This window comes from Mastigoproctus giganteus, chromosome 14 (genome assembly GCF_048544385.1).
Source record: "Mastigoproctus giganteus isolate SK-2022 chromosome 14, ASM4854438v1, whole genome shotgun sequence".
Taxonomy (NCBI): domain Eukaryota; kingdom Metazoa; phylum Arthropoda; class Arachnida; order Uropygi; family Thelyphonidae; genus Mastigoproctus; species Mastigoproctus giganteus.
This window is the reverse complement of record NC_143588.1, coordinates 13,449,645-13,463,194: the sequence shown is the minus strand read 5'-3', so window position 1 is coordinate 13,463,194 and position 13,550 is coordinate 13,449,645. Positions and strand designations below refer to the sequence as shown.

At 37.2% G+C, this 13,550-nt stretch overlaps 1 protein-coding gene across 1 annotated transcript in view; it reads left to right on the top strand.

Moving 5' to 3' along the window:
* Nucleotides 1–559: 559 nt before the first annotated feature.
* Nucleotides 560–13,550, top strand: part of Svip (small VCP interacting protein) — a 53,503-nt gene continuing 40,512 nt past the window's right edge. Inside the window, exon 1 of the mRNA XM_090388730.1 lies at nucleotides 560–769. Coding sequence (XP_090244856.1) covers nucleotides 710–769 — 60 coding nt within the window. The 5' untranslated portion in view covers nucleotides 560–709. The remainder of the gene's footprint in view (nucleotides 770–13,550) is intronic.

Genomic DNA, 13,550 nt, shown 5'->3' with positions numbered 1-13,550 from the left:
TGCCACTGTGCTAGCCTAATGTCACCTATATGATATGTTATATATTATATAGGTGACGTGCAGTGTGCCATACTTTATTTTTTCTTGGTGGCGGAGAAAGTTCGGACGGGCCTTGCAGCAAACAACCTCATTGGTCCTGCCTCTCCCATCTAATTACTCTGTTTTTTCTGTAACTTGGCAGTGTTCCCCCTAACCCGTCCCTACCTGTTATCCGATCTTGCTCGTACGGTCTACTTACTAATGCATTAACACGTTATGCATTGACAGTACAATTCTAGTATATATAGAATTGTACTGTCAATATATCTAAAATATAGATTGGTATATTCGTGTTCTAAAACAGGTTATTTTGTTCTAAAACAGAACAAAAAATGTTGTCGGAAGAAGATTTAGTAATCTTCCCCCGCCCACCCATCTGCGAGAGTATTGTTCGTGCTTTTCAAGTCCATCTTACAAAATATTCTTTATAGACAATTTGCCTATTTTCTGAATTTATTTGGCTCCTTTTCAGATATTTAATTTATTTATTTAGAAGACGTTTCTTTTATTTTCGGCGCTGATGTATGAGACAAATGGAGTTTTGTTATTATATCAGCATTTTGCAATCTTTTGTTTCTCTTAATGGTTTATAAATAAATCTCAACAAACAAAACATTAATACGAGAAAAAAAAAAGCGGAAATTGATGCTTTTATTTAAGTATTTTTGAAATGGGCTTTTGCTGGTCCTGCTTCGGAAGTTCTTCAGATCAAGTGGAGTCACCACAGGCGGTATGTTATTTATCAACTCCCAGAAACGAAGTTTAATTAATTAAAAATATTAATCAGAATTAAACTATGAATTTAGGATGTGCGTAATCAAGTGTATATATATATATATATATATATACCCTTGCCCTTTCATTCAAACGCAAACTATAGGTCTTGGATCTCCCTCTGGATAGTGACAGATCCTGTAGAGGGGAGTGGTGACCTCCAGAATCTGAACAAATAGAAAGACATACGAACAACACGGTGTACATATATGAAGGCAAAGTGCCCTCAACGGTAGTAGTAAAAATGGCCAGGGATTGACATATAGATGAATTAACCAGTTAGGGGGCAGCTGACATGAAATATTGTGTATTTTATGATAACTTAATGTTATAAGCAGCTTTCTATTAATATTTAACTGCCGTCGGTCACATATCATCATTATATCCTTACGATAAAGTCACTGGGAGTCTGCAATAAGGTTAATGTTCTGCGTAATCAAGTATATATATACTCTTGTTTTATTTATTTGCATTATTTATTTGTCCTTTTGTTTGCATTAGTTCAAATGCAAACTATGGTTCTTGGATCCCCTCCGGTCAGTTACAGTTGCTGTAAGGGGGAGGACCTCCAGAATCTGAACTCCACTCCACTAAGAAACTCCGCTTATGTGCACCACGAATAAGTTATACAACAAAGAGATGAGCTCACCTGAGAAGTATGTTACTGAGACTTTTTTTTTTTTTTTTTTTCGTTCTCTGGTGTTTCTGGAAGCCTCACATGTAATTATGTATCAAGTGGACTTGTGGGGGTTTGGGAGAAAGGGGTTATAGCTGTCCTGTATGATCAAAATGTGGATTTTTTTTTTTTTTTTTTCACTATTACATAATGATTTCCTGGAGTACTGATTTAGCCTGCCTCTTAAGAAATCCTGGGACTGCCACTGAGTGGATTACATACAGACAGATTTCTCATTTTATTTTTTAAATCTGGTTATGTTGAAAGCTTGAAGGGGAAAATTTTCAAGGTTGGTTAGAAATATTTCTGTTAAACAGATAAATTCTCAATAATAAATTATTGAGAATTAAAAGCCAAATTATATTATAATTTGGGGGTTTGCAAACAAAGCTATGAATCAAAAAGGGAGTTCATCAGCCATTACTTTCACAAGTTCAAAACCAAAGAATTATGATATATAAATAAACTGTTGTGATAAAATTGCTTTTTTTCCTTTGTGTAATATATTGCCTTGCCTATAAATATATACCAGAGCAGTCCTATTCAATTGTTTTATTATTGAAAAAATTTTTTTTTGTTTTTATAGGAAACACAAGTTTCCAAGAAAACAAAAATAACAGATATAATATTCTATGAAAAAATTGTTAGGGATACATCAAAAAAAGGCTGAATTGCAAGCTGTACATCACCAAAAGAGGTTGCATATGCTGAAGCAATCAGATGCTGAGATTTAAAAAAAAAAAATCAAAAACTTTGAGAAAAGTGATTATATTGTTAACAGTTAAGATCGCCATCAGGTTTTTTAAAATATTGTCAGGTTTATTCAGCTTCTACATTAATAAAATATTATTGAAAGAAAAAAAAAAAAAAAACACTATTAGGCTTGCAATTAATATATCCAATAATTTGTGCAAGCAAATTCTTGCCAAAATACAAAATTGCTTTTCCACCATTAAATCACATCAGTTTCATACACAAAATATAGAAAGTTCTTACCTTTCAGCCACACAGCTACAATTTTCGTGCTATGTAACTTATGTTACATAGCACGAAACATTTCATTAACCCTAGAATGATAATGGTATATATCATTATGTAAAATTTACATGTAATAATATTCAATAAAACAAATCTGAAAACAAATTTTTATTTATAAAATATGCATGTTATTACTGTATTAATTTTTTTTTATTTATTTACATCAAGTAGAAGTGTAGATTTCTCTCTGAGATGGCAGGATGTGCTTGGGGGGTAGATTGTTATTATCATTAGTGAATAAAAATATTGGCATAAAAATTAACAATCTGAGAAATGTTTTTTTTTTTCTTTTTTTTTTTCTGCAAACGGGTATGTGGCATTTCTAACAATGTGATGGAACTACCATAAACTCATCCAGGTAAAGTCCGGAGTGGAACTTAAATTCCCAATGCAATTTTGATAGCTAATTCCACGTCTATTATCACACTCTAGTTGGTTTTTAGCTTTTTACTGCTGCAGATCCTTGTGTGGCTCTAACATGAATTTTTAAAACCCTTTTCTTATTTCACATATTTATCAATATGCAAAATAACTTTAGTACCTTACTAATGATTTGTAAATCATAGATTACAATGACCAAATGACTAACAACTTTGAGATTAAGTTGCCAACTGATGGAAAGTAGCAGCAGTGCTGTCAATGACCATTCTAAAGAAATGGAAGACATTTATAGAGTTAAAAGGAGTTCTCCAACAAAAACCATAAAACAGCCTTTACAATTTTTAAAGGCAAAAATTCTTCCCAACTCTCCTTTCTTATTTTTACCATTTCTCCTGGGTTAAAAAAAAAAAAAAAAAAAAAACCCAGCTGTTTCCTAAATATAGGGTGGCCACTGAAAGACTGAAGGGTTTGAAAAAGTCATAACTTGTTCATTTTTAATCTTTTTTATTTTTTTTTTTTTACAGGTTATAGAGCATTCCTTGGAGATTAAAATGTGGCCACTGAAAGACTGACCACCCTATCAGAATCTTCTGAAGCGATGTTCTGGCGATGCCTAGTTGAGCAGAGCGACGACGGGTAGAGGCAGATGGATCCTCAAGGACACTCTGCCGTACGGCTTCCACCGCTGCGTCAGTGCGCAAAGTGCGCTTAGGACCTCTTCCCGGAAGATCACCGACTGATCCAGTTCTTTCAAACCGCTTGATTAGGTTCCAAATCATGTTATTGCTAGGAGGACTTTAAAATGTTGCCGGTATTTTCTCTGAGTTTCAATAATTGATCTTTCACTGGAATAGAAAAACCCAATGAGTTTTACTCGTTGTTGGACATCATACGTAGCCATTTTAATCTCCAAGGCATGCTCTATAACCTGTAAAAAAAATAAAATAAAAAAAGATTAAAAATGAACAAGTTGTGACTTTTTCAAACCCTTCAGTCTTTCAGTGGCCACCCTGTACAAGAAATGGCACAGTGTTTCTCATGAGTGTTGCATCCAGATGTGTTTCTCATGTGGGCAACCAGAGAGAAAATTTTCTCTCTAGTTGCACACATACATCATATTCATGTATGTGTGCAACCAGAGAGAAGATAAATGACAAACATGATGAATATGTTACACGAACCTTTAATGGTTGCAGTAAGTAACAATCCCATAACAGTGATGGACAATACAGGTATCCTTATAACAACCTTACATATGTTAAGTATGAGTACATATGAGTATATATCACTATATTTGCTTGTGTAGATTTTTTGGGGTCTATGGCCTCTACTTATTATTATTATTATTATTAGCAGCTATATGGTGCAAGGAAGCCTTAGGCTTATGCTGCACCAGCCAAAAAAAATTCCTGAGCCACCCTGAGAGAGAGAGAGAGAGAAAAGGGAATCACCAAGAAAGAGAAGAATGATGATATCCAGCTCAGGACTTCAATTATAGTAATGGCCAGGTTTCAACCTCAACTATAAAAGCGCATAATATATGAAAAGAAACTTTTTTTTTTTAAACCATTTGTTTTGGAAACTTTTCTCCTTTTTTTTTTATCACTAGTAATAAATTTTTATCATCTGATAGGCACCTTTTGTGTTTCTGCACTTATTAAGATTATGCAGCAGTTATTATTTTGTACTTCTTTATCATTTGGAAATAAGTTACTCACTTGTTCATTTAAAATGCCTAATTTCTGTTTGTTTTTAAGACTTCATTTGCTTTTTGTTGTTTTTGATTTCTTCCATTTGTATTTTCAACTCAACATACTTTTTGTTTTTTTTTATTTTTACCTATTATGAAACCATGTAGAAGAAGGAAATACAAAGAAAATGGAGTTAGCTGAAAATTAATAAATTGATCATCTTTGTAGTCGAGCCCACAAAGATGATCAATTTAAATAATTGCAAAATAATTGGGGGGGGGGTATTTCATCAAAAGGAAAGTTAAGGAAGCTACTTATAAAAAAATTTAAAGACAGGATGATGAACAGAAATAATACAAGGGTCATTCCATGTCAAGTGGCCTAGGGGTCCCTGCTTCACCATCTTCAATTTTGTTGAAACTTGGTGTGGATGTTTAAACTGGTTTCAAATGAAGCTGTGCAAAATTTCAGTTCAAAATATAGTATGCTTGAGGCACCAGCACCTTTTTTGTTGGAGGTCACTTGTGTTATGCAGAATAAATCACAAAAAATTTTCAAAGTTTTAAGTGTTACTGTTGCACAACGGTGAGAGATAGCGCTCTGAAACTTGGTATACCTAGTTAACTTTTGGCAGAGAATGCAAAACTTTTGGTGTCCAGGCTCAAAAACCTTCAATTTTTTACAATGTGGTCTAAAGCTGGCACCAAAAATTTGTCGCGACAAATTTAAGCAAGACTTCTGAAAGTCTTGAAATAAAAATAAAAACCTTTGGTACCTTCTTCTTTAGACATTCCACTTACCAATTGCATGAATTCAGCCTAACTAAATATCAGCTCTTATACTTGTTTTCTGGCTGAGATATTTTCCTTCAAAGATTGACTCAAAATTTGAAAGTCAAATTTGACCTATCTTAAGGAGCAAATATCTTAATGTGGGAAACCTTCAATTCACTTGTTTTTGCCACCACTGGAAAGAGCAGAGTTTCAGCTACAAGAGTCATGGTTTATCTGTTTTGTGTAGTAGTAGCAGTGGCATGTGATGCAAGAAAGCAAATGTATGAGCTTATGCAGCATCAGCCAAAAAAAAAAAAAAAAAATCACACCATTCCCTCCAAATGCCTGTCCAGTTCCTCCTTAAATAAATTTAACCTCCTTCAACCTCCTTCAATAAATTTAACCTCCTTAAATAAATTCAACCTCCTTCAATTTATTAAAAAAAAGGAATCATGGCCATACCTGGTAAAAAGCTTTCTGAGCAAGTAAAGCAAAAGTTGATGGAATTTTTTGAAAATGATGAATTTAGTCGGATATAGGCCTTGAAAAGAAACATTACATTTCCATTAGAAATGCAGATGAAATAAAAATGCAAATGCAAAAGCAACTACTACTCAGCAACTTGAAGGAAATGTTTATAACTTATCGAGATAGAAATGGATCTGACATTGGATTTTCTAAATTTTGTGAACTTTGACCCAAGTGGTGTGTTACAGTTGGTGAACTAGGAACACATTCTGTATGTGTATGCACAATCCATCAAAATGTCAAGTTAATGCTAGCAGCAAGTCCTGTTGAATGTGAATACAAGGGTCTCATTGGTAAAACAGAATGTGATTTGGAGTCAAAAGATTGTATTCTTCATCAGGTCCTTGAGGGTTGTCACAGACATTCTCTCAGATATGCCAGACAAGATATACTTGCTACCTGGGAGTCTAAAACGCTGATGGAACTGAGATATTTGGGTGACACTCAAGTCAAGTGGACCCAATTTCAGCGAAGTTTGGACGGTCTGTGACAGCCAAACCCTCTGCTTGCACCTTCACGATGGTGGGACTGTTAGTAATCCTGAGTGATCACCCAGGTGTGAACCAACGTAAGCAGGGGTCGAGGTGTGGTGCCCACACCACATGGAGGAATGCCGCCCCTCTATGTTACCAGGCAGTACTAGGTGGTAGATGACTCTCATCAACCGGCGTAATACCACCACTTTGCTTATTGGAGGCTTGAAGTGGTGAAACCCATGTTTAGTATCTAGAGCTAAGTTCCGGTCAACCCCTACCTATCTCTTCCATCATGCAGTATGATTTGATGACTTTTGAGGTTATGATGAACATCGTGGCGAGATCCAATATTCCTTACATTTTGAGGGTACAGCTCTAAAATGGTTTGCAGGCCGGCCGCTAGTTAGTACACCGGACAGAACCTATTGGTAACTCTCTAGGAGGCTTCCAGATCAGCTAGTGTACAATCTTGCTACCTCTACTCTGCCGGATAGTGACTGGAGGGAGTCCGAGTAGTGTTTATGCGGGGAGCATTGCCGAAGCCACGTTATGTCAAGGATCTGGGCATATTCTTACCACGTGTACGCCATATCCAAAAATTTCATTACTTCATACAGCATGTCCCACCCACTTTTCCTTACTATTGAATACACCATGAATTGTCAAACTAATAGCGCAAGCTTATCTACGAAAAGATCTAAACCTCCCAAGCACTTCCTAATTCATTTCACAAATATATGTGGTCTCAATTCTAATCTCAACGATGTCCATTTCCACTTGCAGCCTGCCAAACCCCATGTGCTTTTTCTGAGAGAATCTCAGTTATCGGTTGATTCAACTACTGCTCATCTCAGATGTCCAAATTATTCGCTGTATGATTCCTTTCGCCTCAAAGGTGGTACTTGTGCATATGTCAATTCCAATGTTCCCTGTCAGAGACTTGTAATTTGGAATCTATTCTTTTCTGGCTTAAAATCTCTCTACATCTGTGTAAAATTCATCTGTTGTCTCTACTGTTCTCTCAACTCCACTAATCACTTGGAGCTCTTTGACTTCCTCTCTTTGCAACTTGACTTTCTCCAGTCCAACTTTCCTAACAGTGAGGCAATTTTCCTTGGTGATTTTAACGTTCACAACTCCAGCTGGCTTCCGGTTTCTAGTCACACAGACCCAGCTGGTCGAGATGCTGAGGCTTTTGCAATTACTAATGACCTTGCACAGATTGTTCATTCACCTACAAGAATACCGGACAATCCTAATCATACACCCAACACGCTTGATCTTTTTCTCACAAACAACACTTCTAAGTACACGGTCAAAGTAAGAAGTCCTTTAGGCACTTCAGATCACAACTTGGTGTCACCAATGGAGCCTTTATCTCATGGCTATTCCCAACCTTGTGTTGTTTGGCATTACAAGAATGCAAAATAGGATGACCTGCGAAATTTCTTTTCTTATTTTCATTGGTCGGATTACTGTTTAAAAACTTCTAATGTCAGGAACACATTCTGTATGCTCAGATTGTGTCAGTGAAATTATTCTTGCAGAAATGGAATCCTTTATCCCACACTCCGCTTTAAAATCTCATCCTTTATCTAAACCTTGGTTTTCCAATAAATGTGCTAAGGCTGTTCAAGAGAAAAATGTTGAATATCGTATTTGGCTTGTTTCTAATTCTTCAGTTTCATTTTCTGCCTACACCAAAGCTCGCAACAATTGTAAAGCAGTTATTAATCAGACTAGAGTCTGATTAATAACTGGAGTCTGAACAGGCTAACTAGAGTCTGAACAGGCTAAGAGTAGAAAACTTGCTTCATGCCCTAATGGCAGCCGAGCATTGTGGTCTCTTGCCAAAGCTATAGGCTGCAACTTTTGCCCATCTCTTCTCCCACCTACCTTTACCTTCCCTTTACCCCTAATGGTAGTTACCTCTTTGAGTAAATCCCACTTCGGCACACTGTGATCACTGCCACCTAGTGGTTCATTTATCTGCAGATTCTTAATGCATGAAGAATCACTACTGATAATCAAATCAAGAGTATTACTCCCTCTATTTGCCTCCCGAACATGCTGATGTAGAAAACAATCATCCAATAAATCCACAAAAGCTTTGCTAGTGTGTGAGTGACCATCCCCCAAATTCCAGTCAATATCTGGGAAATTAAAATCCCCGATTATAAGACTCTGATCTTTGTCATCAGTCATTAGGCCTATAGCACACTCCTGCTCTCAATTTTGATCTCCTAATGCTTATGTCACACCAAACTGACTCGACACTGCACTGTCCAGCGATGTCGACTGGCTTCACTTCCCTGGATTTTATGTATTTCTTAACTAGTAGCATAACCCTCCTCCCTTCCTATCCTGTCTATCCTTTCTGTAGACATTTTAGTCCCCAAATTCCAGTTCTGCATTCCTTATATCTGTTTGACACCACGTCTCTGAAATCCCAACAAATCTGCCTTTGATGTTTTGAGCAATACCTCAAATTCATCAAATTTATTTACTAAACTCCTAGCATTGGTGTATACGCAAGTATACATGCACCTCTTCATTTTCTTAGCTACCCTAACACAACCCATGTGTTTACTTGTACCCCAATGATTCCTGGCAGTCTCTGAAATATCCTGCATCTTATTTTCCAGGTTGCTGCTCATTCCAATAGAAGCAGTGCAAGAATCACTTTCACCTCTGCCAGTGGCTACTGTTAATCTATTAGTCCTTATATCCCCCCAATTTAACAGTTTTCCGACCCACCTAACACTGCCTCGATAGCATCAGCAAACATTCTTGCACCCTTTCTATTTAAGTGTATCCCATCCCTGTAGAAGCAGTCTCTCCTGTTAACAAGTACAGACACCAGGCTGAAAAAAATTCTACCCCTTGAGCCTTGCACAATCTTTCCAGGGCTGAATTGATCGACAGGGCTCTCATCATATACTCCCTCCTATTGTGTCTGGGCAGAATTGCAGACACTTTAAAATTCAACCCTAATTCATGGCTTTTTTTCAACCGTGACCTGCACTTGTTAAGTAATTCCGCCGGTCTCCTACTCTTAATATCATTATGCCAACGTGTACAACTATATATCACCTTTTGTGCCATTAAAAGATGATATCCACTCTACAACGTCATCAACCTTTGCCCCTGGCAGACATACCCTAGTCCTGTTCCACCTATCCTTTTTACAAAGCACGTTTCCTGTTTCCCTGAAAATAGTCACCAACAACTACTAGTTCCTTTGGGACCAGCGCATTCTGCCTTGGGGGCTGCCTCTGTGTTGCGTGATGACCAAGTGGAAGCTCTGGCATTGGTGTGGGCAGCTGAGAGCTTGATGGGACCCTCACTTTTAATCCTTCGAGGGCATTCACCCTTTCCTTCAAGCTCTCATATAGGCCCATAACAACGCTTAGTTGTTGCCTGATTTCCTTACACTCTTTGCATCGTTTGCACACAAAGACATCCCCCATGACAGTATCATTTCCCGTACTGACTGCTCCACAAACATCAAGCAAGTAGTGCATTTTAAAAGGCTGTGATTCAGAGGGCAACTGGCCTCCCCCTCCCTCAGTTGTCCCCTGAGCCACAGCATTCCCATTAGCTTGAGCTTTTTGCTTTGCTGCTCTGGTCTGAATCATGATTTCGATTTAATTTCGATAAAATTTCAATTTCAGTACAAAATTAAAACCCTAAACTTGTTTCCCAACACAGTTATAACGCTATATTTATGTTTCAGTAGCGAGTGTTAACTACGAACCTTTATATAACTTCCATATGAAGTTAGGTATTAATTATTTATTTTTCTAATTATTTATGTTACGTAACCTAAGTCGTTATATGTATAGTTAAAAGTACAATTTAATTGACAATGAAGTTCAAGATTAATAGATTTTACTGATTAATTGACAATATTATGTACTATACTATACTATATTAAGCTTATGCTATCTAGTTCGAGATATTTTGTATCGCGTAACAATGGCTGCAGTTTAGGAACGGTAAACACATGACTTTGACACCCTTACTGATACTAAGTAATACCTAAAAAATCTCTATCTAAGTTACTTTAAACTAAGTATCGTAAATAGGAATATAAAGCTACTCTAGAAAATAAGTTAATATGCCAATTTAAGCTAATAAAACAGAAAATAAATCAGAAAAAACTTCTCTGTTCCAGAAGCGGCAAAAAAAAAGCTACGGCCGCACAGGCTGCTCTCATGGACTTACTGTTTCTGCTGTATGCCTCTTCTACAGATACTTCCATTGGCACTGTTTTCTGGAACAATTTTCCTTCATACATATTTCCAGAAAATTACAGTCTACAGAAATTCAAGTCCAATGTCAACAAATATCTTCTTTCGTCTTCTCAACCTCCAATCCAAGCACTGTACTAAGTACTTTAGGTTCTAATACCTCTCGTGTTTGGGGTTTACCTAAAAAAAAAAAAAAATCAGTTTGAAAAATGCCCTTGAATAGATGAATTAAAAAAGTTTCTAGAGAATATTTTTGAAAACAATGAACCAGAAGATATTATTGAATTCAAGCAATGGATGCACACTGACAGAGATACACTGGACACAAAGCAATTAGTAACAGAAGATTTTATTGAAGAGTTTAGTAAAAAGATATTTAACCTTTCCTGTCATGACTACATTGCTAAACATCAAAGCTACCATTTGAAGTCAACAAAGGAAAGCCTAATAACAGGAGAATTGGTCATCTTGATGGATTTTTCAGAAAATTATTCATTTGTTGTGCAAGATGCTGTTCAAGGGTTCCACTGGGAGAATAGCCGGGCTATATTTCATCCATTTGTCATTTATTACAAGGATGTAGAACTTCAGAATATAAGTTTCTGCATAACCAGTGACTGCCTTCGACATGACACAATTGCAGTACATGTTTTTCTAACCAACTGAATTGAATATTTGAAGAGTTTCATGACAGAGATCAGGCACATTTACTACTTCAGTGATAGTTCTGCAGCTCAATACAAGAATTTCAAGAATTTTATTAACTTGTGTCATCATCAGAAGGATTTTGATATCAGCACTGATTTTGATATCAGTGCTGAATGGAATTTCTTTGGCACTAGCCATGGCAAATCACCACGTGATGGAATTAGTGGAACAATGAAATGATTGGCAGCATGTGCCAATCGTTTTATTGTTCCAATGCCCAATTGAAAACCAAATTCTGATGCCAAGAAGCATTAGTAGAGGCATATGATGCAAGAAATTATGCAGCATCAGCCAAAAAAAAACCCTCCATGCATTCCAAATGCTTGTCCAGTTCAGCTTTAAATTTATTTAGCTATCAACTACCCGCTGGCTAAAGGCAAATTTTTGCACATCTATTCTACAACCGTCCTTCCTCAATATGAATCTATGCCCCCTCAAGTTCTTAATCCTAGCAAGAGGATTAAGCTTGCTCATCCCATTCAAGGCTTTATACACCTCAATCAGATCACCTCACAGGTGCCTACTCTCCAGGTGCTGAAATTTGCAGAACTTAAGCCTTTCTTGGTAAGAGCACCCCTTTGTTCCCCCTCAACAATCTTGTCGCCCTTCTTTGTACTCATTCTAGCAACTCTACATCCTTCCTAAAATGAGGCCTTCAGACCAGTACACAGTACTCTAGGTGTGCCTTGACCATTGCCTAGTATAACGAGATAATCACCTCCCTGTCCCTGCTAGCAAAATTCCTATATATCATCAACAAGACTCCATGACCTGCCCTGGCAGCCCATCTGCACTGCTCAGTAAACTTCATATTTGAGTGCACAATTACCCCCCAGGTCTTTTTCACTTTCCACTTCCCTGAGTGTAGTACTACACAGTTGGTACATTTCCTTTGGGATATTGCTACCCATATGCAGTACTTGGCACTCGTCAGTGTTAAAATTCAGTTGCACTTCTCAGCCCAGTTGCCCAACTTATCTAGATCCAGTTGGAGTAGCGTAGTTTCTTTACTGTTGTTAACAACCCTGCCAACCTTTGTACTTTGTATCATCTGCAGACTTGGACATTAAACCTAATATACCCTCATCAATATCATTGATAAATATACAAAACAACAATGGGCCCAACACCGAATTCTGGGGAACTCCACTAATAACATTTCACCACGAAGAGCAGTGTCCATTGATTATCACTCTCTGTCTTCCACTCAACCATCACTTTATCCATTGTAGTAACTTACCCTTAATGCCATGCCTCTCCAATTTGTACAACAGTCTTCCATGTACAACAGTATCAAAAGCTTTCCTGAAATCTAAGTATATGATATCAAAATTATTTTTGGCATTCAGTTCCGTGTTATAGTTTGCTCCCTGTTAGAGTTTGATCAACTTCTAGCACTGCCATCATTGAATAACTGCTCATGTGTGAATGTAGATGCAAAATACTCATTCAGTTTATCAGCTAGTATCCAATATCATAGTATCGAATCAGATTGGTCAGACAAGACCTCCCCCTTTAACAAACCCATGCTGTTTTTAACACACCCAAACTATTACTTATTATTATTATTGGCTATATGGTGCAAGGAAGCTTGACGCTTATGCTGCATCAGCCAAAAAAAAAATTTCCCGAGTTCCCTAAAGAGAGAGAGAGAGAGAGAGAGAGAGAGGGGGGGGAATCACCAAGAAAGATAAGAATGATGATATCCAGCTTAGGACCCTGGGTGTGCCAAGCCCATACTCACCAGATGTGAGCCCCTGGGGTGTAATTACTGCAGTCTTGTCTAGATGATCCTGCAATGCTTCTTTAACCAGTGATTCTATTATTTTCCCTGGAACACAAGTTAAACTAACATCATCTATAGTTACTTGTGTCACCTTTTGAACCTCCTTTGTGAATTGGTGATACATTTGCATACCTCCTGCCTATGGGGACCTCCCCTGAGCCCAAGATAGCTCTGATAATTATGGCTAAGGGTTTTCTTACTTCCTTTGCAACCTCCTTTATTTTAACTGGATAGATCCTGTCCACCCCCGGTGCCTTTTTTATGTTTAACTTCAACAATTTCTCCTCCCCTTTGCTCTCAGTTATTACAAAATCACTTAGCTCCCTGTTAGTTTGATAAACTTCTAGCACTCCCCTCATTGAATAACTCCTCATGTGTGAATGTAGATGCAAAATACTCATTCAGTTTATCAGCTACCTCAGCATGA